Source organism: Melospiza georgiana, chromosome 1 (assembly GCF_028018845.1).
Source record: "Melospiza georgiana isolate bMelGeo1 chromosome 1, bMelGeo1.pri, whole genome shotgun sequence".
Lineage (NCBI taxonomy): Eukaryota > Metazoa > Chordata > Aves > Passeriformes > Passerellidae > Melospiza > Melospiza georgiana.
In genome coordinates, this window is record NC_080430.1 from 127,704,406 (window position 1) to 127,731,315 (window position 26,910).

The 26,910-nt window shown below is 37.0% G+C and overlaps 1 protein-coding gene across 1 annotated transcript in view; it reads left to right on the forward strand.

The window, feature by feature from the left end:
* Positions 1-26,910, forward strand: part of NUDCD1 (NudC domain containing 1) — a 38,953-nt gene that overhangs the window by 5,794 nt on the left and 6,249 nt on the right. Inside the window, exons 2-9 of the mRNA XM_058038442.1 lie at positions 3,403-3,557; positions 13,475-13,660; positions 15,435-15,615; positions 18,204-18,389; positions 20,820-21,027; positions 23,080-23,224; positions 24,525-24,650; positions 26,352-26,511. Of these exons, the coding sequence (XP_057894425.1) occupies positions 3,403-3,557; positions 13,475-13,660; positions 15,435-15,615; positions 18,204-18,389; positions 20,820-21,027; positions 23,080-23,224; positions 24,525-24,650; positions 26,352-26,511 (1,347 nt within the window). The remainder of the gene's footprint in view (positions 1-3,402; positions 3,558-13,474; positions 13,661-15,434; positions 15,616-18,203; positions 18,390-20,819; positions 21,028-23,079; positions 23,225-24,524; positions 24,651-26,351; positions 26,512-26,910) is intronic.

A 26,910-nucleotide genomic window follows, 5' to 3' on the forward strand; every position in this document is an offset into this window, starting at 1 on the left:
TTAGGAATCATCTAGTTTGGAGTATTTGGACTGTTTTTAGTTACAGTTCTGACAGGAACAACATAACTAGGGGAGTAGGGAGTGAGAAGTGGAGAAAGGAAGCCTTACCATTTCAGGGGGTTTGTGCTAAAAAGATCTTTACATGTTTCTGCATGTATATTCTAATTTCGTAGGATCAGCTATACAAGAAGTAGATTATATGTGCTTGGTTTCACTGATAATAATTATCCTGGATTATATTTGGTTTGGCCTTTAATTGTTTACAAAACATTCATGTCATCTCTTGTGTTGGGAAAAATATCTCTGTGATAAAGCTTGGTTACACAAACAACTTTAAAACGCATTTTCACAATATACTCTATTTTTTTACAGTGTAATTTAGAGTAAAACATTGTAATTAATTAAAGTAGGAATTGGAATGAGTAGCAGTCCTTACCATTAAGACAGATGTGTTTTCTTCTCCTTTGTTGATATTCTAGCTTGTTTTGAAGGGCCATAGCTTGTGGAACAGTAATTTGTTAATTGCAGAGGTACAGAAATCCCTCCTGTGTGGTGAATATGAATAATGATTTGATCTGGGTGGAATTAAAACTGCTGGTTTGCAAATATCAACAGTGATTAGGAGACTAATTGCTAATTACACTGTCATTTTGCAAGCATTTTGTATAGTGTGACTGGATTTTTTATTAATCAGGCAGCATAATCTTGCATAGTTTCCTAAAGCCACTGTTACGTTAATAGCCAGTGTCTCTGACAGGGTCTGTTCTGAGCCATACAGGGATTATCTGGTTGTTGAGTTTGTGATAGCTGTGCAGTGGCACTGATGGTACTGCCAAATGAGCTGCTCTTTGCAGGAATTGGTATTCTGCCACAGTAGACTACTTCTGCTGCAGTAGGGTTCAAGTAGATGCTAAAGAAGAGGCAGAAGTCTGCGTGCTGCTGCAGAGAGTTGTGAATGGTCCCTGTTACGGGGTGGGATGGAAGTGAAATACTGGAAATAGATTTTCTCTGTTTCTGAGCAGAAAAGGGAAGAAAGTAGAAGTTGAAAAATTAGGAGCTACAGTCTGCTTTGAGTAGGATTAGCCTTGAGGTGCATATCACATACTCTGGGCTTGAGTGCTCATTATCATAGACTGACAGTTTACTTGTAACTTTCTAAAGGAATTTTGTTGGGTGAAGTTCAAAATAAGTTCCCTGCAAGAAAGCTAAGAATCCTGGGTTGACTATACTGGAGAGTGAAATGGAGTTCTGGTTATCTGAGACTATTTACAGAACGATAGACTAGACTTCTGCTAATGTATTTTGAAGTGTTTGAACTGCAGCTGCTGCATCTCTGTATAGATACAGAATAGGAGGAAAAAAGCTGAACATAATTTAAATAAAAGCTGCACATAATTTAAATAAAAACCTGGTTAGTCTTCAACAAATAATCCGGTCCTGATTACTGATAGCTAAGTAGAGGTTTTCTATTTGGACAAATCTTGCTTAAGTGAATGACTGTAGGTACTATGCTTCTTGCCTTGAAGAAGGTAGTATTCTAGAATACTAGAATGGCCACTGAATGGCCATTCTTTGCAACCTCTTTCAATTAGAAAAACTTAGTCTGAAATTTTTATGGTATCTTAGACATTTCTGGAAATTTCAGGTTCAGTGAGTGTGCTAAGAATATGGTGGGGGGTTGTTGTTTGTTTGCTTTTGATTTTTGTTGCAATTTTGTTTGGTGCTTTTGTTGGGTTTTTTGTTTGTTTGTTTTTGGGTTTTTTTGTTATTACCATGAACTAATTCTGCTTTGTACTGTTTAATCCTTTACCTTGCAAGTGTTGGTATAGTAGCTCAGAATTTAAGAGCATGAAATCCACGTGGTTATATGGAATATTTCTTTTGGCTTCTGTTTTCCTAGAGTTACTATGGAGCAGACTTTTTTTTCCCTTACTGTAACACAAAGTAGGTTTGGCATTGTTGTTGCCTGTGTGAAGATGTGTGTTTCATACTGTGAAGGTTATTGATAAATTGGACCTCAACACACGCTGGTGAGAGACAGGGTGGAGGGGTATTGGGTTTGCATGGCAAGGTTTTGGTAACAGGGGGATTACAAGGGAAGGCTTCTGTGAGAAGCTGCTGGAAGCTTCCCTCATGTCTGACAGAGCCAATCCCATCCAGCTCCAAGATGGACCTGACACTGGCCAAGGCTGAGCCCATCGGCCATGGCGGTAGTGCCTCTGGGGTAGTAAACTAAAACAGTATTAAAAGCTGCTGCACAAGAACTGCAGCCAGAGAGAGGAGTGAGGCTGTGTGAGAGAAACCACTCTGCAGACACCACGGTCAGTGAGGAAGAAGTGGAAAGAGGTGCTCCCAATGCCAGGGCAGAGTCCCCTGTGGTGAAGACCATGGAGATAGAGGTGGTCTCCCCCTGCAGCCATGGAGGCCCCTAGGGGAGCAGAGATCCACCTGCAGCCTGTGAAGGACCCTGTGCTGGAGCAGGTGGATGCACCTGACTGAGGCTGTGATGGCATGGAAAGCCCATGCTGGAGCAGGCTCCAGGTAGGACCTGAGATCCCATGGGGAGAGGAGTCCACACCACAGCAGGTTTGGTGGCAGACTTGTGACTCCACTGGGCACCCACACTGGTGCAGTTTTTCCTGAAGGACTGAGACCTGTGGAAGGGAGCCACTCTGGAGCAGTTTGTGACAAACTGCAGCCTGTGGAAAGAACTCACCTTAGAAAAGTTTGTGAAGGATTGTCTCCTGTGGAAAGGACTCCTTGCTGGAGCAGGGCAAGAGAATGAGGAGGGAGGAGAAGCAGAGAGGTGCAATGAACTGATCTCAGCCTCCATTCTCTGTCTCCTGTGCCACTGGAGAGGAGAGGACAGAGTGACCAGTGGGAGTGAAGTTGAGCCTGGGAAGAAGGGAGGGTTGGGGGGTAATGTGTTTTAAGATTTAGTTTTATTTCTCATTACCCTGGTCTGATTGGCAGTAAATTAAACTAATTTCCCCAGCTTGAGTCTGTTTTTCCTGTGACAGTAATAGGTGGGTGATCTCTCCTTGTGCTCATCCTCTCTTGTGAGCCTCATATTTTCTCTTCCCTGTCCAGCTGAGGAGGGAAGTGACATGTCGAGTGGCTTTAGTGGGCATCTGGCATCCAGCCAGGGCAAACCCACCACAACAGGCCACTGTAAATGGTAATGGTGATGAGATAATCAGAGCAAATTGCTGCAGTGGCCTTCAGGGTGGATGACTTGCTTTCCAAGTTTATGGGGAAATTTTAAACTATGTATACATAATGTATTTTTTTTCAAATAAAGCATACCTATGGAAGAATTATTTTTAAGTTATTAGTTTGAATTTTAAATTACTAAATTGCAAATAAATAATTGTTAAAATAGTCTTTTTCTTTTCCCTCCAGCTGTAGCAGAAGTGCAGCTTCGTGATGATCAATATACCCTTGACCACATGCGTGCTTTTGGCATGTATAATTATCTTCACCTTGATTCCTGGTACCAGGATAATGTCTACTATGTTGATCAGTTTGGAAGGGTTATGAATCTGTCAGTGACTCTGGTAAGAATAAAATCTTTTTTTGTATTAAACCACTGGATTGGAAAAGATGGGAGCAGATGAGATAGAAAATATTGCAAGTGGGATCCAAATGCACAGATTGTGGGAAGCTATTGCCATGAAGATAGGTGGAAGATAATTCAACAAAAATGCATTTTACCAGGAAGAATAAAAGGATTTTAAGTGAAGTTTCTGACTTCTTTATGTTAATAATATTGCATTAGTATTGCTACAGTGTGTGTTGCAATAGCCCTGTACCCCTGCTTAAGGGGACAGGAGCACTCAGGAGTAGAAGATGCTTGTGGCCAAAAGGAAAAACAAAAGCCAGAGGATTCGAAAAAGCTTACAGAGGTTTTTTAGTGAATTACACATTTGGTATGGAGATTGAAATATTAGTCCCTGACCTCCTAGTACAAGCACAGAGCAGTGGGCTGATGGGATGTTCAGGGTCCTGGAGGTGCTGCCTGGGCTTGGTGGGGGTACTTGTTTAGGGGTCAGTTTCTCCACTTGGAAAACAGGTGACTCACTTTCTACACACCTTAGTTATCATGTGAAGTTTGTTCTTTCAGTCCCTTCTGGAAATAGGTTGGAGGGCTTAGGGGGTCTCTTGTGGTCATATCTCCCCCTTGCAGTCCATGTCCACATCCACTTCTCCACATTGTTCCTATATGCATGTTGTACTGTGCTGTGCTTATCTCTAGGAGCCAGAACAAGGACATTTGTCCCAGAGAAGTGCTGTCTTACCTCTGTGTGGCTCCTGTCTCCAGCCACATCCTGTTCTTTCTTACAGTGTGTTATTACCAACAAACCTTGGTTGAGTCCACAGCCTATGGCTGTCACTGCTGGAGACGTACACATTAACTCTTTTCTTTTAGGCTTCTACGTAGTGGTGCATCTGCTTCCATTCTGGGCAAGATGGACATGATGACAAGCTGAAGGAAAGGGAGATGCTTTTTCTCTAGTTGCTTTTCTCTTTCTCTCTGGTATTTCTTGATGTTTGTTTGCTAGCTTGAAAACCCAATTTGTGAATTTTCCATTGCATATTGTATACATGTTAGAATTAGAAATACTTAATCTAGACATCATTTGTTGGAGGCAAAAAGATGCTGGTGGCCGTGAGGGAAGTTGTAATAGTATAAGCAAGTTAGACCAAGTCTGAAATTTCTGCTTTTATACTGGTGGTCCTAAGTAATCATAATTCTTTTAAGCCATTTTAATGCTTGGATGCTTTCGTTTCCTTTACAAAACTATACTTCATTTCAGAGAGGGAAGGGCATGGTTCTGTGGACACCATGTGTCCAGCACATACAATTGTAGTGCTTGGGCATTAAGAAAGAAAAGACTGTGTGGAAAGGAGGATGCCTGTTGTCATACTACCTGAGTTTGACTCGTAACCCTGAGAGACAAAAGAAACCACAAGGCTATGTGTGGGTTTTTGAGAGCATGTGGCTTAGCCTGTGCAAGGTTCTGGGGACAGAAATTACTAGATCAGGGCTAAACTAAGAAAAATTCTGAAACTAGTTTTAGATTTTCAGGAAATAAAGGTTTCCAGAGCATGGTAGAATGAGAACTGAAGGTGCAAAATATTCCTTTCCTTTTCATAGTATGTAGCAGTTGGAGATTTTGGCAGACTCTTACTGTGACAAAATAATCTTCTAGGACTTCTTCCAAAACTTTTGAGATCATCTGGATTCCTAGTAGAAACAGCTAAAAGAAAGCCTTAACAGTGGCTTGTCATAATCTCGTTTTTTGTTTTATCCTTTGAGGTTGGTTAACCGTGGTTTGCCCACCCAAATACTTTCTCACTCCCCCTATTCAACAAGATGGCAAGAAAAAACGAGAGAAAAGCTTGTGGATGAGGATAAAACCAGGGAGATCACTTACCAGTTACCATGATGGCCAAAACAGACTTGACTTTGGGGAAAAATATTTAATTTATTGCAAATCAGGACTAGTGTAGGATGATAAGAAAGAAGGTCACACAAAGCTTGTACCAGGAACAAGCTCCATTGTTCAGAAACTTGTACTTGCTCCACTGTGTGCTTGAGCAGCGGTGTGGATATCTGTCCCCTGTGGGTTTCAGGAGGACAGCCTGTTTTTCCATGGTCAGCTCCAAGGGCTGCGGGCAAGCCTCTGTTCCACACCATTGGCTTGGCTGCAAGCTCAACTGTCTGCAGTGGAGAGTCCAGTGGAGCCCGCTGGAAGTGGCTGTGTGTGCCCTGGGCAGCCCTGGCCCCTCCTCACTGAGGCCACCCCTGCAGGTCTCCTCTGCCTGCACAACACAGACACCCACTACATTTCCTTCACTAGAAGGGCACTCTGTGTGTAAATCTGTTTCTTAGCAGATAAAAGATTTTACAGCAGCCTATAAATTGAGACAAGAAATATTCTTCTCTAGGACCTGTTTCAAGATAATGGCATTTGATTAATATCTGGTGGACACAAGTTTTGGTTCCACCTGAAGGGGAAAATAAAACTGATTAAACTGTGAAATAAATAGACACCATCTTGTGTCCTAATACATGATACTGTTCTGTTTGGTAAAGGAAACATGTTTGCATATGAATAATTCCTTGAATTTGTGTTCAGAAACATCAACAAGGTGTCTCATTACAAATGTGCCCAGCCATATATTAGTCAAATATATATTAAAAATAGCATTGGTTTTAGACAAGTACAGCTCACAATTAAAATTAATGTCAGTCTTCTTTAAAACAGAAGATGGAACAGGGTGATGAGTTCATCCTAAAATCAGAGTGAAAGAGCACATAGACTTTCTAGCACATCATTATTTCAGTTCTATTTCTTAGTTTGGTTGCAGCTTTGATTCTAATATGACAGTTGGTTATCATATGTCATATCATATGATTCTAATATGATAGTGTTGGTTATCATATGTCATGAATTATCCCTGCAACTTTGGTGTTTAAAAAGATGTCATCTGTGAAGGAAAAGAAGTGCATATAACACCTTGCCACTTGCTCAAAATCACACATAATTGAAAAAAGAAAGTGATCAACACAAGCAGTTCTTCTGTGTTGATGGATGAGGATTCAGGTGGGTTTTTTATCCCAGACTGAGGAAATTGTTACTCTTAACTTGGCTGGAAATACTGTATAATAGCTTTAACCTTCTCCTGTTACAGCTGTTGGACTTTTTTCATTTGGTATGCCAGCAACAATCAGTACTTTGCTTTATACACCCAATGGGCAGGGTAGTGACAGGATTACTGACTTGAGATTTTTTAATTGGTCAGGTTTTTATGCAACTTTGTTGATTGCTTGGTGTTTGTAGCATTTCAGTATAGCTGCAAAACATTCAAAGTTTTCTCCTTAAGCAGTTGGACTTGGTTTCTTGACCTTAAAGTTCTTGCAAAGACAACTTGATTTCTTTTTATGCTCAGATAAACAAATTGAAAAATTGTATAGGAAACTCTTTTCACACCTAATTAAAATCCTTAATGAAATATATATTTTCATATCTTTAATTTCCAATAAGAGTTAGCTATGGAATACTGTTTCTGTAACTTTCAGTTAACTTCAATTCAGAACAACTGTTAGTGGCACCAGACACAATGTAGGAATTGTATTTCAAACAAGTCAGAATAAGAAAGCTGATAGAGAACAACAAAATCTTTCACTGTTGTGTTTAATGGTGTTAAATATATGTCTCCTTGTTATTCAGAATGCTGGGTATTCATTCTTTTTTTCAGTTAAAGAGATGTGTCAAATGCTTAGGTATTTTGATTTTTCATAAAAACATAGTCTTGTATTTCTTATTTCTTCTTTGTGGGAATTGCCATATGACTTACAGCTTTTATTTATTCCTTTCCTTTTTGTTCCTTTATTCCTTTCTCATTCCCAATTATTTCCTTGAAAAAAATGAATTTTTATTTTAAATATTTCATAAAATATCTCATGTTTGTACAGTATTGTCATTTAGCCCCAGCTGATAAGTACAATGCAGCTGCTTGCTCACTGCTGCTCCTCCATCCCCAGTAGGATGGGAAGGAGAACCAGAAAAGGTAAAACTCACAGATTGAGGTAAGAACAGTTTAACAAGTTATATAAAGCAAAATATAATAATAATAACAACAAAAGTAATAATTATAGTGAAAGAGAGAGAAATAAACCAAGGGGAAAAAAAGTGATGGACAATACAGTTGCTCACCAGCACTGAGCAATGCCTGAGCAGTGCTGAGTTGTTTTAGCCAGTTCTTGATGGTATAATACATGGCTACAGACTCTCACCATCCCCTCATGCTTCTAAAGCAGGGAGCTACTATTACCCCAGTTAACCAACTAGTGAACAAAGAAACTCTGTCAAAAAGCTAATCTGGCACAATAGGATTCTAATCTGACACAATGAGATTGATAGGAGGTTTTGTTTCATCTTCAAGGAAGTCCATCCTTTTCATTGTCAAAATGAGATTAGAGACTGTTCTTATAAATGCCTAAAGGTAAATTAGTGAACAGAAAGGTTGTGAAGAAGATTATTTCCTTTCTTGCCAATTGAAAGGAAATTTTAAGGCTTTGTAGTAAAGATCATTTTTCATTTTTTTTAGGAGATTGAGTTCTGAAAATTCCCGCTCAACGCTGATGAATCTGATGTGAGCTTTAGAAGATTAGGTAGTTGATAATTTTTTATTTTAATTGCATCCAAAACTATTTGAAGCTTACTGTTAAAATTCACTTGAAGGCTGACAAAAGTGTGGTCTTTTGTAGTGTTATACAGTATAGCCCTGTAGTCACTATTAAGAGGAATGAGAAATGATGCTTCCTCTTTCTGTGATAAGATACAGAGGATTTTGACTTTTTTTTCCTAGGCTCAGTAATCATTGCTAGTTATAATGGAAAACTTTTCTACTTCATAGGAAAAAAATGCCTTTCAGTGAAATCTAAAAATTAAATAAAATGGGAGGAAGCCAAAATTTATTGTGTCTCGTGATTGTGTGATATTTGTTTTGGTTTGTTTGGGTTTTTTCCTTTTAATTCTTTCATTTCTCCCTTTCTGAATGTGTTATAAATTAGCAGAATAGTCCAAGGGGTATAGGGATACAACTGACACCAGAAACTGACCCTGAATGCTTCTAATAATTAAAAATTTGTGAATTTTCCATTGCAGGTTTCATAATCTTCTTGTAGCACACAGTAATCTCTAATATTAATTTAAGTAGGCCCAAAAGGCAGGCTATCTGTTTGTTATCTGGTCTTTTTTTGCTGTTGCTTATTAAAATGGTACTTACCCAAATGCGGTTTCTCTTGCTTACCTTTCAGCATGTGTTAAGTGCACATCTGATTTTAGTAACATCTGGAAAATAGGAATGTTTTGAAATGCCCTCGAAGGCAGGATTCTTAATAAATGAGGCCGCTGCGCACTTTGCATGCACAGTGTGCTCCCTCTGTGTTGCATTCACGTGCCCAAGTGCAAAGGACTCTTTTGGAGATGGTCCTGTGTGTGTATATTTTTGCCTGCCTTATTTCACAGAGCAGAATGAGTAAGTTTCTTTTGCTAGAAGCAGATTATTTTCCCCAAGCTACTGATTGTTTGAGTGAAAATAGAAGGACAGAAGATGTTTAAATGATTTATGGCTGAATCTTCGAGGTCTATAATGAGAGACAGTTTTAATCTTGAATGTTTTCACTGCTATTTCTTGGTCTCATGCCTTACTATGTTAAAGATGGACCTGAGACTAAGAAACATTTTGTGTCACAGAATCAAAAATTACTTGTTTCCCACTCAGGTTGTCAATACAAAAGTACTCTTCTGTTTGTGCTTCCTTTTACATACTTGTCAATATCTTCAAAACTGTCTCTGCAATATTTTTCAAATTTTGTTTTTCTATTTTTCCAAGTATATTTCTTTGTAAATATATTTTTATCTTAGTGACAGCCATGCTGAATTTTAGTAATGAGGGAAGAATTTTCCTCTTGTTAAACAGAGGTTTCTGACCTTCAGAAATAATTGTAGATCAACTGACTGGAAATGAGCCTAGTAAAATGAAACAAAATATAGTTTCATTGGTTCTATAACCATTTTTTATGTTTTCAACATGGTCTATTTGTTGTTGGATTAAGAAGATAGATGTGGTTTTAAAAGGGATTATCTCTAAAGATCAGTCAGGCACCTCTTTTTTTTTCAGAAATAATTTTATTGTTCAAATACATGTGGGTACAATAGCTTGTAAAATACCTATGAAACCCGTTTTATCTAATTTTGTTTCATATATGATACATATATATAAAAAGCACTCTGTAAATTAGGGGAAACAACCATAACTTCCTGAGAAATGTTCCCCCAAAGATACAGAAAAGAACAGGAATTGTTTTTCTTTGTTATTACTGGAAGACGTCTTTGAAGAGTGCAGATCAGATTCTGCAGTCTATGAATCTGTAAGAGGGACAAGGTGGTGAATATGGTGTGGGTTTGGATTTTTTAAATTATATTTTTTGTTTATTTTAAAATCTTAGAACAGCCCAGATGAAGGGATCTCAAAAGATCCTGTAGTCCAAGCTTTCATGGTGAAAGGAGCCTAGATGAGGTTATCTAGCACTCTGTCCAGATCTATCTTGAAAAACTCCAGTGGTAGAGTTTCTGCCATGTCCCTGGGGAGGTTGTTCCAGTCACTCCAGATTGTTCCAGATTGTTCTCATTATAAAAATTTCTCTTATGTCTAGATGAAACCTCTTCTAATGCAACTTTTAGCTGTTGTCCCTGGTCTTCTTGTGAAGAGAGAGCTCCTGATCTCTTTGTGGCTGCCCTGGAACACTGTGATGAGGTCCCCCTGAATCCTCTCCAGGGAGACGAAGCCTAACTCCTTCAATCTTCTCACACAGGGGAGATTCTCCAGTGATTTGATGGTGTTCATGGCTGTCCTTTGCACCTTTTCCAATCTCTCCATGTCTTTCAACATTACTCCAGGTGGGGCCTGACAACCACTGGGTAGAGTGGGATGATGACATCTCTTATCTCTGCTAGTGATACTTGTGCAGATGCAGCCCAGGATCCAGTTTACCTTTGGTGCTGCAGCATTGCCCTTCTGGCTCATGGTCAGCTTGTTATCCCTGTATCCCTCAGGTCCCCTTCATCAGGGTTTCTCCCTGCCACAGAGGTCCTGGCCTGTTCTGAGCTCTCTGGTTGTTCCATCCCAGGTGCAGGACCATGCTTCTCTTTGCTTATTTTCCCAGTGTTCTTGCTGCCCCACACTTCCAGGCTCTCTGGTTCTCTGTGCCACATGTGTTTCCCTTGTAGGCACACGTCTGCCTCATCACCTAGTTCAGTGTCATTAGCAAATGGGGTGAGGGGGCTTTCAATCCTATCCCAGGAACCTTATTATCTTCAGTGTGTGGGGCCTGGTGTCAATCCCTGAGGGACCCCACTTGACAGACTGCCAGCCCATCTCATTTAACAGCTTCTTAGTTCAGTTGAAAAACTTCAGATAATTAAGTTCTATTTCACTTATTTAACACATTTTAGAGATGTGACTGTGATGTTGCTGAATGTCCAGTTTCCATCTTCTATTTTTCTGTGAGAATGTTTTGTTTGTGCTCTTAATACTGCTGTCTGATCTATTTCATAAGTAGCTGATCAAGCTGTATTGCTAATAAAGCATGTTCTGACTGTTTTTTAAACAAATTGGAACCAAATTATTTTCAAATCATAAAGATTTTGTTAGAGTTTTCTTTTAACCTAACAAGCTTCTTGGGTATTCAGAGATTACTTCAACACAAGAAATGGGGGTAAATCTTAATCCTTAGCAGGCAGCAGCATGGCTGACATTCCATGAGCCAAATAATGAGCAGAAAGTCAGTCACAAAGCCTTATTCAGCAAAGAAAGAGCTGTATGTGAGAGTGAAGGCAGAAGATTAAGAATAATCCTTAAAAGATATGCTGGAAGACATGCCACTGTACTTAATGAAAACAGTTGGAAATCCAATTTTCAGCATGAAAGCAGGTTTTTTTTTCTGTTGGAATTATCAGGAAATTAAGAACACCACACAGAACTAAAGCAAGACTTATGGGAACAATTACTAGAAATACAGATGAAATTGTTAATCTAACATCCATTTTGCACTGTTATTGAATCAAGCTGATTTGTGTAACATTAACAGAGTAGGAAATTGATTTCTTTTTGTAAAATGTAGTGGTATGCATAATTTTTTTAAAACGTGTATGTGTTGATTGTTCACTGAAGAATTATGTCATCTGTGCAATTTGTTCACCTTAGTGTCTCTGTTTATTTCTGCTCAAAAGCTATCTGTAGTTCAGCTTTAAAAAGATTGCAGTGTGGCACTGCAGCAGGATGCCAGATAAGCTTATCCTGATATGTAGTAGAATCATAGAATTGTTTAGGTTGAAAAAGCCTTTTAGGATCATTCAGTCCTACCTGTCACCCAGCACTGCTAAGTCCATCACTAAACTGTGTCCCTAAGTGCCATTTCCACACATCTTTGAAATATATCCATTGATAGTGACTGCTTGCACCAACTACCCTGGGCAGCCTGTTTTATAGGGTTGTTTCCTTCTGTTGAGAAAAATTTTCCTAATATCATCTAAGCCTCTGCTGGAGCAACTTGAGGACATTTCCTCTTGTCCTGTCACTTGTTATTAGTGAGAAGAGACCAACCTTTACCTGGCTACAACCTCCATTCAGGTCGTTGTAGAAAACCAATCAACTCCTCCCTGAGCCTTCTTTTCTCCAGGCAAAACAACCCCAGCTCCCTCAGCTGCTCTGCTCCTCACAGGACTTGTGCTCCAGATCCTTCCCAGCTCCATTGCCCTTCTCTGGACACACTTCAGCCCCTCAGTGTCTTTCTTATAGTGCGGGGTCCAAACATAAACCCAGGACCTGAGGTGCAGCCTCACCAGTGCCCAGCACAGAGGGACAGTCACTCCTCTAATCCTGCTGGCCACGCTATTTTTGATACAGCCCAGGATGCCGTTGGCCTTCTTGGCCACCTGGGCACACATTGGCTCATGTTCAGATGCTATTGACCAGCACTCCTGGTCCTTTTCCACTGGGCAGCTTTCCAGCCACTCTGACACCAGCCTGTGGTGCTGCCTGGGGTTGTGACCCAAGGCCAGGGCCCAGAACTTTTCCATATTGACCCTCATACCACTGGCCTTGGCCCATCAGTCCAGCCTGTCCTGACCCCTCTGCAGAGCCTCAGTACCCTCCAGCAGCTCAACACTCCTGCCCAGTTTGGTGTCTTTTGCAAACTAAGTGAGGGTACCCTCAAATCTCTCGTGCAGATGATTGATAGAAATATGACACAGGACTGACCCCAGTACTAAGACCTGGGGAACACCCTTTGTGACTGGCCACCAACTGGATTTAATTCCATAGTATAATAATAATAATGTGATAGAAAAGTTATTTGAAAATGTGGTAGGAATTAGCACAGCTTTTGGTTGCTGGCTAATCGTAGGTGTTACTTCTCTTAACTTACTGAATAAAGTGACCACTCTAGAAAAGCTGAGAAATTATATTTTACAGTTGTACAACAGAAGGTGAGTTTCATGTACTAGTTTGAGTACGATTCTGTGGCTTTCATTTCTTTTTAAGTCTCCCCATTTTTCCTGGGACTAGAATTATTTGAGGTAAGTGATTGTTATATAGGAATGCTAGGGGAAAATTAAAGCCTTTTTTAATGCAAAATGTAGTTACTGCTTAAAATTGAAGAAAAAGAGTGCTGAAGTACCAGTTAGAAAACACTCATAGAAGTCAGTTTGATGAATTTCCACCACCTTTTCCACATAAGTGAGAATTATGCTTGCTGCCCACTTTTTTCCAAATATGCATAATGGTGCACAAAACTGGTACATTGCTACTGAGATTTATTATTCTTAATTTGCCTGTAATTTTTACTGAAATTAATAAACACTTCATAAAGTCTTAGTTCATGACTGTTTGTTTATAGGACACTGCTCTGCAAAAACCAAGAGAAGTTTTCAGGCTACCTACAGACTTGACCGCGTGTGATAATCGCCTTTGTGCCTCAATGCATTTCTCATCCTCCACGTGGGTTACCCTCTCTGATGGTACAGGAAGACTGTATTTAATTAAATCAGGCAAGCGTGGAAGCAGTGCATCTGAAAAGTGGGAGGTATGTCCTGCAATAAATAACATATTTAGGAACAGTAAATATAGTCCTGTTAAAGTTATCTAGCTACATTAATAATGGTGCTCGTTATTCTGCTTGGACACAGCAAATACAATTGTTACATTTCTACCTGAAGCTGTGAGTCTCATGGTCTGTGGTTAGTTCCTTTTTGTTTATGAAGATGTATCTGGTAAAAAGTGCCTTCATTTTGTATCTGTTTTCTTTCCTAGAGGGTAGTTTCCTAAGAAACCACAGATGTTTTAGTATTGACAGAATTGTAGGTGTATATACTGAAGTGGAAGATTTCAACATGATGGATTAGCTCCTTTCTCTACATCTTTTGAGAGTTCAGTAAAGGAAATTGATCATCCTTTTTTTAGATCCTTGGTAATAAATACCATCTGGTTTTTATTTTATGTGGGAATGACGCATAAATAAGTTACATTGAAGTCAGTGTAACAAAAATACAAGGTTTATATTTGAAGTTCTGTCATCATTGAAATTGACTTGTTGAGTATGTACAGCATGCAGTGGTTTAGAGTTGTTTAGAGTAATACCACAACCCTACAAATCCTCAAACTTTATCAGGTTTCAGTAACAGCCAGATTGAGTCTACACTCATTCAACTGCTGCAGCTTGAATTCTTTATAATTTATCCTTTCATTTGTTCTTTCCTTTTCATGTGTTAATCTTCTAGCAAACAATGTTTCTTTCTTCTTCTCTGTTATTTGGATTAATTTTGGTTTTTTCTTCAGTTTTTTGCTGAATTAGTACTTTTTGAAAAAAGCTGGAATGCATGGTTTTTGGATTTAAAACTTCCAGCTATAGGTACCAAACATTTCATATTATAAGATATAGAGTCCTTCTGTATGAAATTAATGAAATAATTTTCATATTATATAAATAATTTTTATGAATTAATGAAATTTATAACTTTAAGTTCATAATTAATGACATTTTATATTCACAGTGGTGCCTAATAGCCTTTCAGTATGACAGTAATAGTTATTCTGCCTACCTAATTCAAATATTGGAGGGACTTTTCCAATCCATGTACATAAATAAAAATTCAAGAACTTCTACCCTAGCTTCTCCTGAACATGAGTATTATTCTCCTTCAATTCATTATAGCTTTTTGTTTCTTACTTTATAGAGAAGGAAAATGGGATCTCTTGCAAAGCTAAATAATGGCACATTTGGTGATTGAACACTGGCAATGATGCTTTGGACCTCTGTCTTCTTTCCTTGAAGAAGACATAAAAGTCCTTTATGGTCCTTTCCTTCTACATTCCTTGACATGTAGACATGTAGTCAAGGTCTACAGAGATTTTCAGAACGTTGGAGTATCTAGAGAGCTAGTGAGAGCCTTGGGGAAGTGCCTGCCTTTTCATCTTGAATGTGAGACTGTTTGCCCAGTTGATAGGCAATGTTTATGGACCCTCTTGTTCTCATCAGTTGCTGTACCTCTGTTTATTGCAGTGCTAAACAGCCACAATGAAGATAGGTTTGGGGATCTTTGTGCTTTGTTTAATGGGCTCTTATAATGGCTATTCAATATAAACAATAATGTTTACAAACATTTCAGTACAGTAGTTTGATAGCCACAGAAGGAGGAACCAGAAATGTGTGACATTTGTGGGTTCTTGTTGGCAGAGAGATTTGTGGAAGACAAATTGTTACTAATTTGACATTCACCAAAATTCTTCCCTGCTTTCTGTAAAAGAGCAAGGCTTCCTGCTTTAACTGTCTGACTTTTTATTATGTTTTTGTCTTCTAGATTGTGTTTAATGAAGAACTAGGAAGTCCATTTATTGTAGCACACAGTGTTTCATTTGTGAAAGCTGATGCACACTCACTAGCTGTGCTGCTGCTTAGGGTAGAAAAAGATGAACCGGATACAAAAGGAAGTGGATTTCATGTTACTTTGGAATGGGTTACAATTGCAGAAGGAAAAGAGGGTAAGTGTTTTACATTTATATTACTGGTGAGTAATGTTTAAAAAAATAAAAATCATATTTTTAGTCTTTGTCTTAGAAGTTATTTTCCCACAAGTTCTGATATTTCTTTTACACAGGTATTTTTTCCTTATATTTTCAGATCAAGTTATTGGTTGTAGACCTAAATTTTGACAGATATTTGGAAAACAGGAAGTAAAGTTTTGCACTTGTGTCATTAAGATAATTAGAAAACAGGATAGCACTTTACTTGAATGTTATGAAATACTATTTCTGTTTAGCTTGGTCTTGTACAATCGAGGTTATACGGAACGATTTCTAACCAATGTCTGTAGTATTTTTTAAAATATTGTACAGCTGGATATGGGTCTTTGGTTGGTTTTTTTGTTGCTGTTGGTTTTTTTAGCTTCCAATTAATGATGTATGGAGTTGGAAGTAGTATGAGATAAATGTAAGACCTGCAGCATAAAAAATAAATACTGCATATTCTACGTTTTCCTGCAATAGGAGTATGAAATTATTCCATTAATTTTAGACTAACACATTGAAAACATACTAGTTAGTATATTAATACCTATTAATTAATATTTTATCCTAATAAAGTTTTACAAATTATTCTTTACATATTCAATATGACCGTATATATGTGCATTAAATATTATTATTTAAATGAAGGATACAAGACCTCATGTGTCACTGATTTAAAGTTGTGTGGATTAAGTTAATAGACATTCTTGGAATGACTGATAGGGTCTTGCTGATTATGTTTCAATAAATAAAATTTTGGTGCTGACATAAACAAGATCTTTAACTGTTGAACTAAATAGTTGAGGCCTACTGTGATGTTATTAGCCAAATGTTCTTCTGTCTCCTGCATACATAGTATGGATAACATAGCATGGGATAGAATAGTTCATTTGGAAGTGACCTACAACTGCCAAGTAGTCCAACTGCCTGACCAGTTAAAGCCTTGTTAAGAGCATTGTCCAAATGATTCTTAAACACTGTTAGATGGGGCTTTGACCATCTCTCAAGGAAGCCTGACCCAGTGTTTAACTGCCTGTTTAAATGTTCCTGATGTCGAGTCTGAACCTCATCTGGCACTGCTTTGAGCCATTCCCAATATGTCCTGTTACTGGATACCAAGAAGAAGAACTCAGCATTTCAGTCTCCACTTCCTCTCCCTAGGAAGACTGTGCAGCAATGAGGTTGCCCCTCAGCCTCATTTTCTCCAAACTAGACAAGCCTGAAGTCCTCACCTAGTCTTTACAGGATATTTCTTTCCAGACCTTTCACAGTTGTGTTGCCCTCAGTGGCTTTAGTTGTTTCCTGCTGTTGAAACCTTGGATGATGGAAATATTTCTCAGAAAGCCACATGAGACTAAATGCCTAATGCTTTTGTGGCAAGCTCAACAAGAGAAAGAAACCTCTGAACATTACTGTTTATAATTTAGAAGAAAAACTTAATCAGTAACACTGTCAGTATAGAACTGAGGACTGTTACTCATGAGAGCACCAACACAGACTTTTATTATATTTTTTAATACTGTACACTTTCATAAAAAATTCTTTTTTACCTTGTGTGTTTTATAACTTATGACAAATATTCTTGGAATCCCTTAAAAGTGGATTTAAAAATCTTTCAATAAGTTTTGCCAGTTCTCCAGCATTTCCAGAGAACAAAAAAATGTTTGAGATGACTGTCAGTAGAGATGCAAATAACAAAATTCAAAGCAATCTTTAATTATGAAGAGAGAAATAATTTTTCATTTCATTTAAAGAAACATCTCACAAATCAGACTGATCAATGAACCAGTCTCAAAGACAAAAGCTGTTTTGAGGAATTACAATACTCTACAATCTCTTTCATCACTAGTCAATTGCTGTTGCTTGCCTTTTCTTGAAACTCTCTCTGTGAATGCAGTTTATCAAATCAGATTTTAGTAAAAGTAAGTAGTTAAGCAACAAGCCCTTTCTTAAATTACCAAAATCTGTGCTTCATCAAAGCAAAGCCTTAAAACATGGGTATATCTCTTGACACCAACAAATGTGAACTCTCTGCCCTGTTTGGCAGACTGGACAAAGGGATCACTCACCACTATTGTGTTACCAAAGAGCAGAAGAATGGAAGGATGAAAATAAGTCAGAATGGGGACAGTGGTTAGGTCTTTTCATATCTTCTGTGGTACTTCAGAGGACTGTAACAAAGGTGTATCCTTCCACAGCTGGTTTTCTTTCATTAACCAAACTTTTAGGAATACTTGCTGTAAAGGCTTGCAGTGAGGAACTGCCATGCTGCTTTATGAGATTCAGAAAATGTGACATGCTTAGCTTTCTTCTGACCTTCTCTACAATAAAAATACTATTTGTACAGAGGATGTGCTGGGCTAGCTGTGATCAGCAAAGACATTGTAAGAATAAAACTCAGATTAATCCAGTACAACTGGATTAATCTGGAATGGAAATGGAAAACCATGGTACTGTGATTTAACAGTTAGGATTGCATAGTATTTTTAAATGTAACATGTTCCTTAGATAATAATTTGTCTTCTGGAAATATATTATGACTTTTTAAAAATTCTATTTTATAGGTGATCATAGGTACGAAATCATTAAAAAGAGAGTTTTGCAAGGAAAATCAGTCCCCCATTATGCAGCAATAGAGCCAAGTGGAGATGGTCTAATGATTGTTTCCCACAAACCATTCACGTTTATGCAAAGTGAAAGTGACAAATTAGAAGAAAATGATGATGCAAAAGTATCAAATGAAAAGAAAGGTAAGACTTAGTCTGACAGGTTATGATAGGCTGCTTTCTTCTTTGACTTAGGACATATCATTGGTTTAGCATTTGTTTGGAAACTCTAGCAATGAAAGTTGTAATATCTATCTTATGGATAGATTGATTTTGTTTGTTTGCTTTTACTTGTGGCAGTTTTATTGTGCATAAACCTATATCAGGTGCAATTTTTTGGACAGGAGACACTTAAAGAATTTTGTTATCTTAAAGAAAAAGATATTTTGCAGACAGATGTATAATAAGTTTTTGATATTAGTTGGATTACTAATGCCTAAATTTAGGCATCTATTTGAAGTACTCAAATTAAGAAACCAGTCTTCTTAGATGGGAGGGGGCCATGGACTTCCCCAAACTGTTACTCATCAGAAAGCTTTTTGATATGTTATTTATTCCTGCCTCTCTAAAATTTAAATAATTATTTTGAAAAATCTTTTTAAAGAATGAGACTCCTGTAAAAGATTCTATTTGTTCCAGTGGGAAAGCTGTTCAGAAAATCTTCAACAAAATGCATTCATGCTTTTTTTTCTTTGCAATCAAAACAAAACCAAGTATGTAAAAACCTATTAATAGAGTTGTTTATTTCTAAGTATCACTAAGTTCTGTAATGTCTATGTTTATGTAATTATGTTGCATTATTTTGTGTTTGATTTCTGTTTCTGCATATGAGGCATTGGTTAGTAAACAAATTCTAACAAATTCTCTCTAAGGATAGTAGCACAATCTTTGCCAATAGTGTGAAAATTTATTTGGAAAATAATACAAAAGGATCAAATTTCTGGAATGTGTTAATGTTAAACACTGACAACTGTGATATTATACATGTAATTTTATTAAGAATAGTTTGTACATATAAGTCTTGAGTCAAAGGAGTTCTTCAGTGCACTGAGCACCTTTTACTAACCCTAATGTAGGCTCTAGTTTTATTTGCACAGTTACATGAAATTGCAGGCATAATGGACTTTTAATATCAGATACAGTTTGTGTCAGTGTTCACAATTTTGAAGGCTGTCATGTCTCAGTAATAGTTTCTGGGGAAGTATAATTAAAGCGCCTGTGACTGATCCATTGCAAGCAGGGCAGTTGTAACAAAGGGCAGCAGTGCAAGAGTCCTTCCAGAGTCACAGTTGCTGGTATAAGGCTTTGATCAGTGGAATCTTGGGTTGGATTCTGACAACTTGAGAGCTTTCAAGGGGAACCCATACTTTAGTTTTTCTCAAAATAGAAAGGTAACTTGTACAGGATTGCTTTTTAGTAAATATATTCATCTGTATTTGTATTTTCTGTGCATTACCCCTCATGCTGTCATAGCCTTCCTTTTGTATAAATATTTATCTTAAAAGGCCATTTCTTCTAGCAGTTTAGTAATCAGACAGCTTCTAAACACAGTAATAAAAGTCGATCTCTACCTCTGGGCAAGCAGTTCTATTTCATCTCCATTAGCTGAGGCAGATTAAGACTACTTAGTCTTATAAAATAATTTCTATTGAGTAGTCAGCATAGCTTCTGGCAAAATATGTAAGAAAAAATGTTCACATCTCTGAATGGTATGTACTTCTAACATGCAGTAGCTTGTCACAGAGTCACTAGGTTGGATGAGACCTTCAAGATCATCAAGTCCAACCCAGCCCTAACACCTCAACTAGACCATGGCACCAAATGCCACATCCAGACTTTTTTTAAATGCATCCAGGGATAGCGACCCCACCATGTCCCTGGGCAGACCATTCCAGTACTTTATCACTCTTTACATAATAAACTTTTTCCTAATATCCAACCTATATTTCCCTTGGCACAGCTTAAGACTGTGTCCTCTGGTTCTGTCAGTGCTGCCTGGAGAAAGAGACCAACCCCCACCTGACCACAGCCACCTTTCAGGGAGTTGTAGAGAGTGATAAGGTCACCTCTGATGTCCTTTTCTCCAGGCTAAACAGCCCCAGCTCCCTCAGTGGTTCCTCACAGGGTTTGTGTTCCAAGCCCCTCACCAGCCTTGTTGCCTCCTCTGGATGCACTCAAGTGTCTCAGTATACTGCACCTGATGTCTCCTCAACCACATTATTAATCATCAATGTTTCATTGTATTTAAGTACATTTTGCATTCCAATTTCATAATGCTACAGTAAGCTTTAGAGTAGCAATTAATGCCCATTGTATAATTATCACTAAATTTGAATATAGACATGAGTATAAATTACATTCCAAATGAGGGGTACAAACAGATTTGGTTACTAAAAAGGTGTTTCTCTATTTAATGTTCAGAATATATTTTGTGTAAATTGTTCAGAGTAAAAGTTAACTTCCACTTTTTTAGAAACACACTTTCAGAAAATTCCATGTCTCAGCACTGAATGCTGTGGAATCCAGTAATCCTTGTAACCTAGTTTGTGTTTTGCTGCATGTTTCCAATTGTAGACCCTCTCTACTACTGGCAGCAGACAGAAGATGATGTGACCATAACAGTTCACCTGCCTCAAGACATCACAAGGGATGACATAAAAATACATTTTTCCCCTGATAATATATGTGTTACACTAAAAGACCAGCCTCCTTTCATGGAAGGAAAGCTCTATTCATCTGTGGACCATGAAAGCTGCACATGGATAATTAGAGAGGACAAAAGGTATTCTATATAAATTTTAGGTTTTTTATTGATAGGAACTGATTTTAAAACACATGCCATATCTGACTTCTGGCCCTTCTGGGATGGTCTCATTTAATGCTATACCCATGTCCCTTCTTGCAAGAATTTCTTTCTCCTGAAAACAGTTCACTGGCCTTTGCTGTCTCAGTACTGTTTTTCTTTATCTAATTGTGAAAGTAATCCCTTCTTTTGCAGTTATTTTTCAGGAAAAAAACCCACCCAGTATGAAATGTTAAACATAGATTTGTAAGAAGAGTAAACTTAATTGGTTCAACAATTTTTTTTTCACTAAATTTCAAGATTGATTAGTCTGAATGTACCTTGTTGTATGTGTTAGTTTCTCTTCTACTTTCTACAAACAAGCATTTTAATAATAATACAACTGAAATTCTTTAAGCATGTCTTATAAATTCCTTAATATATTTTCCTAAAAAAATATATTATGTGAATTATGGAAAATTAATCTGTGTGAACTAATGCTGTAGACCTCAAATAGAAATGTTCCTGCTTTTATTTAAAAAGTAACTTTTAGGCTTTTCTAATTCTGAAATAAAAATATGAAAGAATAATTCAGAGCTCCCTATAACATATCTGGTTTTTCTTTGTGCATTGTCTGGTTTCATACTCTGCCTGAAATGAGCCATGTATTCACTCACCCACGCTGGTCTGGTTATGTCAGAGATATTCACACTCTTTAATGAACTCAAGAAGAAACATGTACACCACCAGGTGATCCACTCAACAGCTCATAGCTGTTTATCTAAAACAAAAGCTACCCTTCGAGTTGTGATTAAGGTTGGCTTTTTGCAGTTTCCAAAAGGTTAACTGTAAACGACAGTAATTCTCAAACAAAATTAGAGGGACTAATATTTTTATATAGGTTGTACTATTACTGTGTATTAAAATTTGACTGTGATTAAATGTGTGAGGTTGTTCGTTTTCAGATATCCTGCTGAAAAATAATTTTGAATAACTTGATTTTTTATAAGCTGAATAACTTGATTTTTTTATTACTCATTCCAGTGAGTGTTATTGCATGAATATCAGGTTTTTACTTTAATGAGAAAGGGTAATCCATACTTCAGTGTAATAAGTAGCACTCAGTTCTTAATGTTTGTACTGCAACACTGATAAAAATCTATTGATTAAAAGTCAAAAACTTGCTCCAAATGTCTTCTCTATAAGTATGGTCTTCCTAGTACCAGTGTAATTGCTTCCGAGTTCACTAAATAGTTGCTGCTATGGTGCAGTAATTAGTAACTTAAAAGGTTTTCTGTCAGGAGCACTACAGCTGTCATTGCTGCAGAACCTGTAATTGTATCTAAAAAATACACAAAAAATCTAAAAATTGACTTCAGTTTTACCATAATATCTATGTGTTTGTCCAATGCAGTATTTAAATGGAATTACCATGTTGGTGCATCAGGCTGTCTCTTAATTTTCATTTACTTAATTAGTTATTCCCAATAGTTTAGTGATTATACTGGGTTCTCTTTGTAGTTGTTGGGTTTTTTACTTGTTATGGAAATCTTATCTCTTCTGAGATATTATTTTAGAAAGACAGTATAGATGATTAGTTGAGGTATTATTCCTGAGGTCTATAAAATACAAATCTTTTTGTCCCAGATGTTATTTAGAGGTAGGGCACACTTAAGTAGCCCTAGGAACTCCTGCTTATGTTTCAAATAAACTTTTGTAGTTAAATTCTGACAGTCTTTGAATAGATTGCTGTACAAGTGATTTTCTGCCATATTTTAAATATTTTAATGAGACTGCTTCAGGATAAATTACGCTTACATTGAAAAACATTGTGTATTAGAAATTACATCCTTGGTCTGTTTTTCTTAAGAATATTTTTGTTAGAATAATTTATTTTATAATTTGAATGCTAATGGTTTCTGCTATGTGATTTTCCTTATTAATTTAGTTTGAGGAGAAATGCTCTTATGTACATTTAGAGCTTTTTGACTAATCTGACAAATGGATGTAGTGTTTTCATGTGCTACTCTTTGTCTTCTCTTTGCATTTTAGTTTGGAAATCTCTCTGATTAAGAAAAATGAGGGATGTCGGTGGACAGAGCTAATCATTGGTGACACAAGAGGGGAATTCATTATGGACCCCTCCCAGTGCTCTGAAATAGCTGAAAGCCTGATGCATCTTACCTCTGAAGTAATGGTAAAGAGTCAAGAATCAAACACTTAAAATTCTTGTGCTTTTGCATGCTGTCTTTTCTTGCTACATAATTTGCACTGCGTTGACTCAGGTCATCAGTTCTTTTACTGTTTATTCATTTTTAATTGAAACTGTAACAAACTACTGGCACTGGAGTTGTGAATGTACTTTGAACAGTAAAACCATCTTCAAGGGGGACTGAATTGAACTTGTATGATGGTGTCTGTGCACCAAACAGAAGCCTGATTTAACACTGAAAATAAACTTTGTTCCCACCATTTAGGGTGTGGCAGTTTGTTTAAGAGCAATTAATGAAAATATTTTGAAAGATGTCTGTTTCTTGTTTATCAATAAGTTAGCAAAACTTTTTTACTGTCTTGCTAAGGATACTGTACTTGACCTACAGAGTGTAAATTACATGTTTAAAAGGAAAATTTAGGAAACTGTAAACATGGCTCATGAACTTTCTGGCATTTTTGTTATACAGGAAGGCTACTTAAAGTGAAAGGTAATTTTTAGCTGATATTTGCCTGATACTTTTTAATTAGAAAATGGCATCTCATCTGAAACCTGTGAATTGTGTCTCCCTGTGACTTTTGATGTATTAGGTTTGGATTATTACTTTGTTTTTAGTAAGGCTGAAAAGTGTTATTAAAACAAATTCTATGTAGTACTTCAGATTGACTTCTCTCTACCTCAGTATTTGTGAGCAAGATATTGTACTATATCTTTTGACCTTGTTTTTTTTTAACTTTAAATTTCTTTTATTGTGTACTTCACTTTCTACTGAGCTTAAAGTGATGACTTTTTAATCATAAGTTTTCATTAATTTAAAATAAATTTTAATAAATTAAAGTTAATAGCAAAACTAAAATGTGTCATGTATTTAGAGCTGCTTATAAAATTAATTAATCCATTTTTAATTGCATTATTGATGGCAAGATGAAACAAGCTTACACTGATGTACATTTACTAATTGTGCATATGTTTTCAGGATTACATGCTTTTGCTACTTGGAGAATTATTTGGAATAATTTGGAATTTGTCATCCAGGTTTTATGACTTATGTACTTTCCTCAAACTGAAATTGATTTTATTGTACCTACCACTTCTGCTGTCCTCCACAGCAGAAATCGTTTTATTAATTTTGAGTAATTACATAATAGCTTAATCTTTCCATTTGTATGGATATGCAAATAATTCTTCATGTTCAATTGTTCTTTAAGTTGATTTTTTAATTGTAAAAAGGATTAATTTTTTTTCAATTGTTTTGATTTTCAGTGTAGTTCATTCTTTTTTTCAGAATCCAAACCCTGATAAGGAAAAGCCACCTTGTAATGCTCAAGAGTTAGAAGAATGTGATGCTTTTCTTGAAGATGGCGCAAGCTTGTGCAGATTTGATGGTGATAGCTTGAAAATCACTCATATAGTAAGTACTGCAAATTATTATAGAAATACTTTAAAACTTTTTTTGTTTGGAAATTGACCTCTATTATCAATTCAAAAATTTGTAGACTCGTGAAATCGCATTAATTTCTCCCATAATATCAAATCACAGTAGCAACAGAAAATGTCAATCTATATATGTCCTTCAATGTCATTTTAATATAAAAACAAAGCTCCTTTTGTTCTCATTAAAAAAAATACATATACTTTCACAAGTGAGCCATTTGAAAAAGCAAAGTCATATCAAAGGAATTATAAGGAAATGGTCCTTTTCAGTGCCATAAAATTCTTTAGATTACTTAGTTTGCATTTTCCTCAGTAATTTTTGGACAGCCTGGTAGAAACCTGACCTTTTTTACTAAGAAGCTGGAGCATAGATCACTATATAATACTTCTTTGTCAATCACACTGAAAATAACAGACTGGGGGCAGAATGCTTTATTAACGAGCTTAATCTGAGTTGTAAGCAGCCCTGACTAACAGTAAGCTAGGATTTGATCTGGGCTGTTGCCTAGTGTTGGAAACAACAAAATCATATGAAAGCATTACAGATTAACTCTTTGTTGTGGAGTTTTTTGGGGTTGTTTTTTGAAACTGGATGAAAGCAAAAGCTACATCGTGGTTGTGGCATGGTTTGGGTTGCCTAGTAAGTTGTGCAGCCTCTGTCCTTGATATTTTCAAGACCAGACTGGATAAATTTCTAACTAACTCAGCCTAAACTACTGCTTCTCACACTGAACGGTAAGAAGTGCCCCAGAGACATTTCACATACCAGGAGAAACATGAGCTCATAACAAAAGGGGTGCTTTTGTGTATCACAAAAGGCTGCTTTCTAGCAGGCAGCAAGACATAGTGGAGCAAGTTTGAACTTCAGGGTGCTTGTAAAGAGTTCTTAAAATGGGTGGCATAAAAGTAATTCAAAGGTTAATGTGTTTAAAGCATTATGGTCAAAGGACAGTTGCTGTAGGTAGGAAATACTAATTTCAGCCTCTTCTATGGGAACTTGCAGTTTTGGTCCTTGTTAGAGTATGTGGAAATATGAGTGTTTCAGTATATTCTTCAGCATACAGGACTATATTTTCACTTTGATTTAGTTCTTCTTTCAAGCTGTTTGGGTTTAATATTATGGGACCTTTTCCTTCAGAAATGAGGCTGGTACAGCTTTTTACCCACAACTCTTTATTGAAGAGTGTGCTAATTTGAAATTTAGTAATTACTTGATTGCAAGAAAATTAAAAAATGTTGATCATCAGTTTAGTATTCTAATTAATTCTTGTTTCAGTGCTTGCCAGGTTTTACCTGGGAGGGACAGTGTTTCCTTCCCTGTTAGCCCTGAAGAAAACCAATGTGATTACTTAGAGAGAATCTTTTCCTAACATGAGAAGTTGTAGGTTAGGATCTATCCTAGAAAACCATTTCTGCACAAAACACATTCTCATTTGCTTGTGTAGTGGACATAATGTTTCTCTGAGTAATACTCCAACAAACTTAATTGTATCTCCTTGAAATCTGTAAGGCACCTGTGGTGTATTGAGCTGTTGATCAGTGGGATGTAGCATGATGTGTTCAAACATTTTGTCAAGTAACAAACATAAAACTGTTGATCATCTAACTTTGGCAGTATGTGTAACAGAGTTTGCTATTTGTGCTTTGAATCAATATTTTGTATTTGTTTTGTTTTCAGATTAATCTTGGAAGTAATCAGTATCTTTTCTCAGTTGTTGTGAATCCCAAAGAAATGCCATGCTTCTGCCTGAGGCATGATGTAGATGCTCTTCTCTGGCAGCCTCACTCTGACCAACCAGAGAATATGTGGGAGCACATTGCAACTTTTAATGCTTTGGGTAAGAAATTAGCTTCTGTGTCACACACATCTGAGACTTTTCTATGCGAATGCTGCTGGTATGGCTTATGTTGATATTTCACTTTAGTAAATCTGAATTGAAAGTTTCTATAATTCTGTTGGTAGCAGCATGGTAGCTTGTTGCACATAGGTAAAACCTTATAGAAGAGAGGCCTTGTAAGACATGGCTTAGACCTTGCTGTTCTGGCTAAGATAGCCTGTTAAGTTCCCATGAGAAAAGAGTCATAAAAATGAGAATCAGTTTGCATAACAATATATTTTTGTAAGAAGAGAGTTTGTACCTGTGAAAACAAGAAGTCTATCCCATGAGAATCTGTGAAGGAAATATGTAAACTGTCTAGAAAGAGGGAGGTTTGGTGGAGATGTACACTGGCCATTT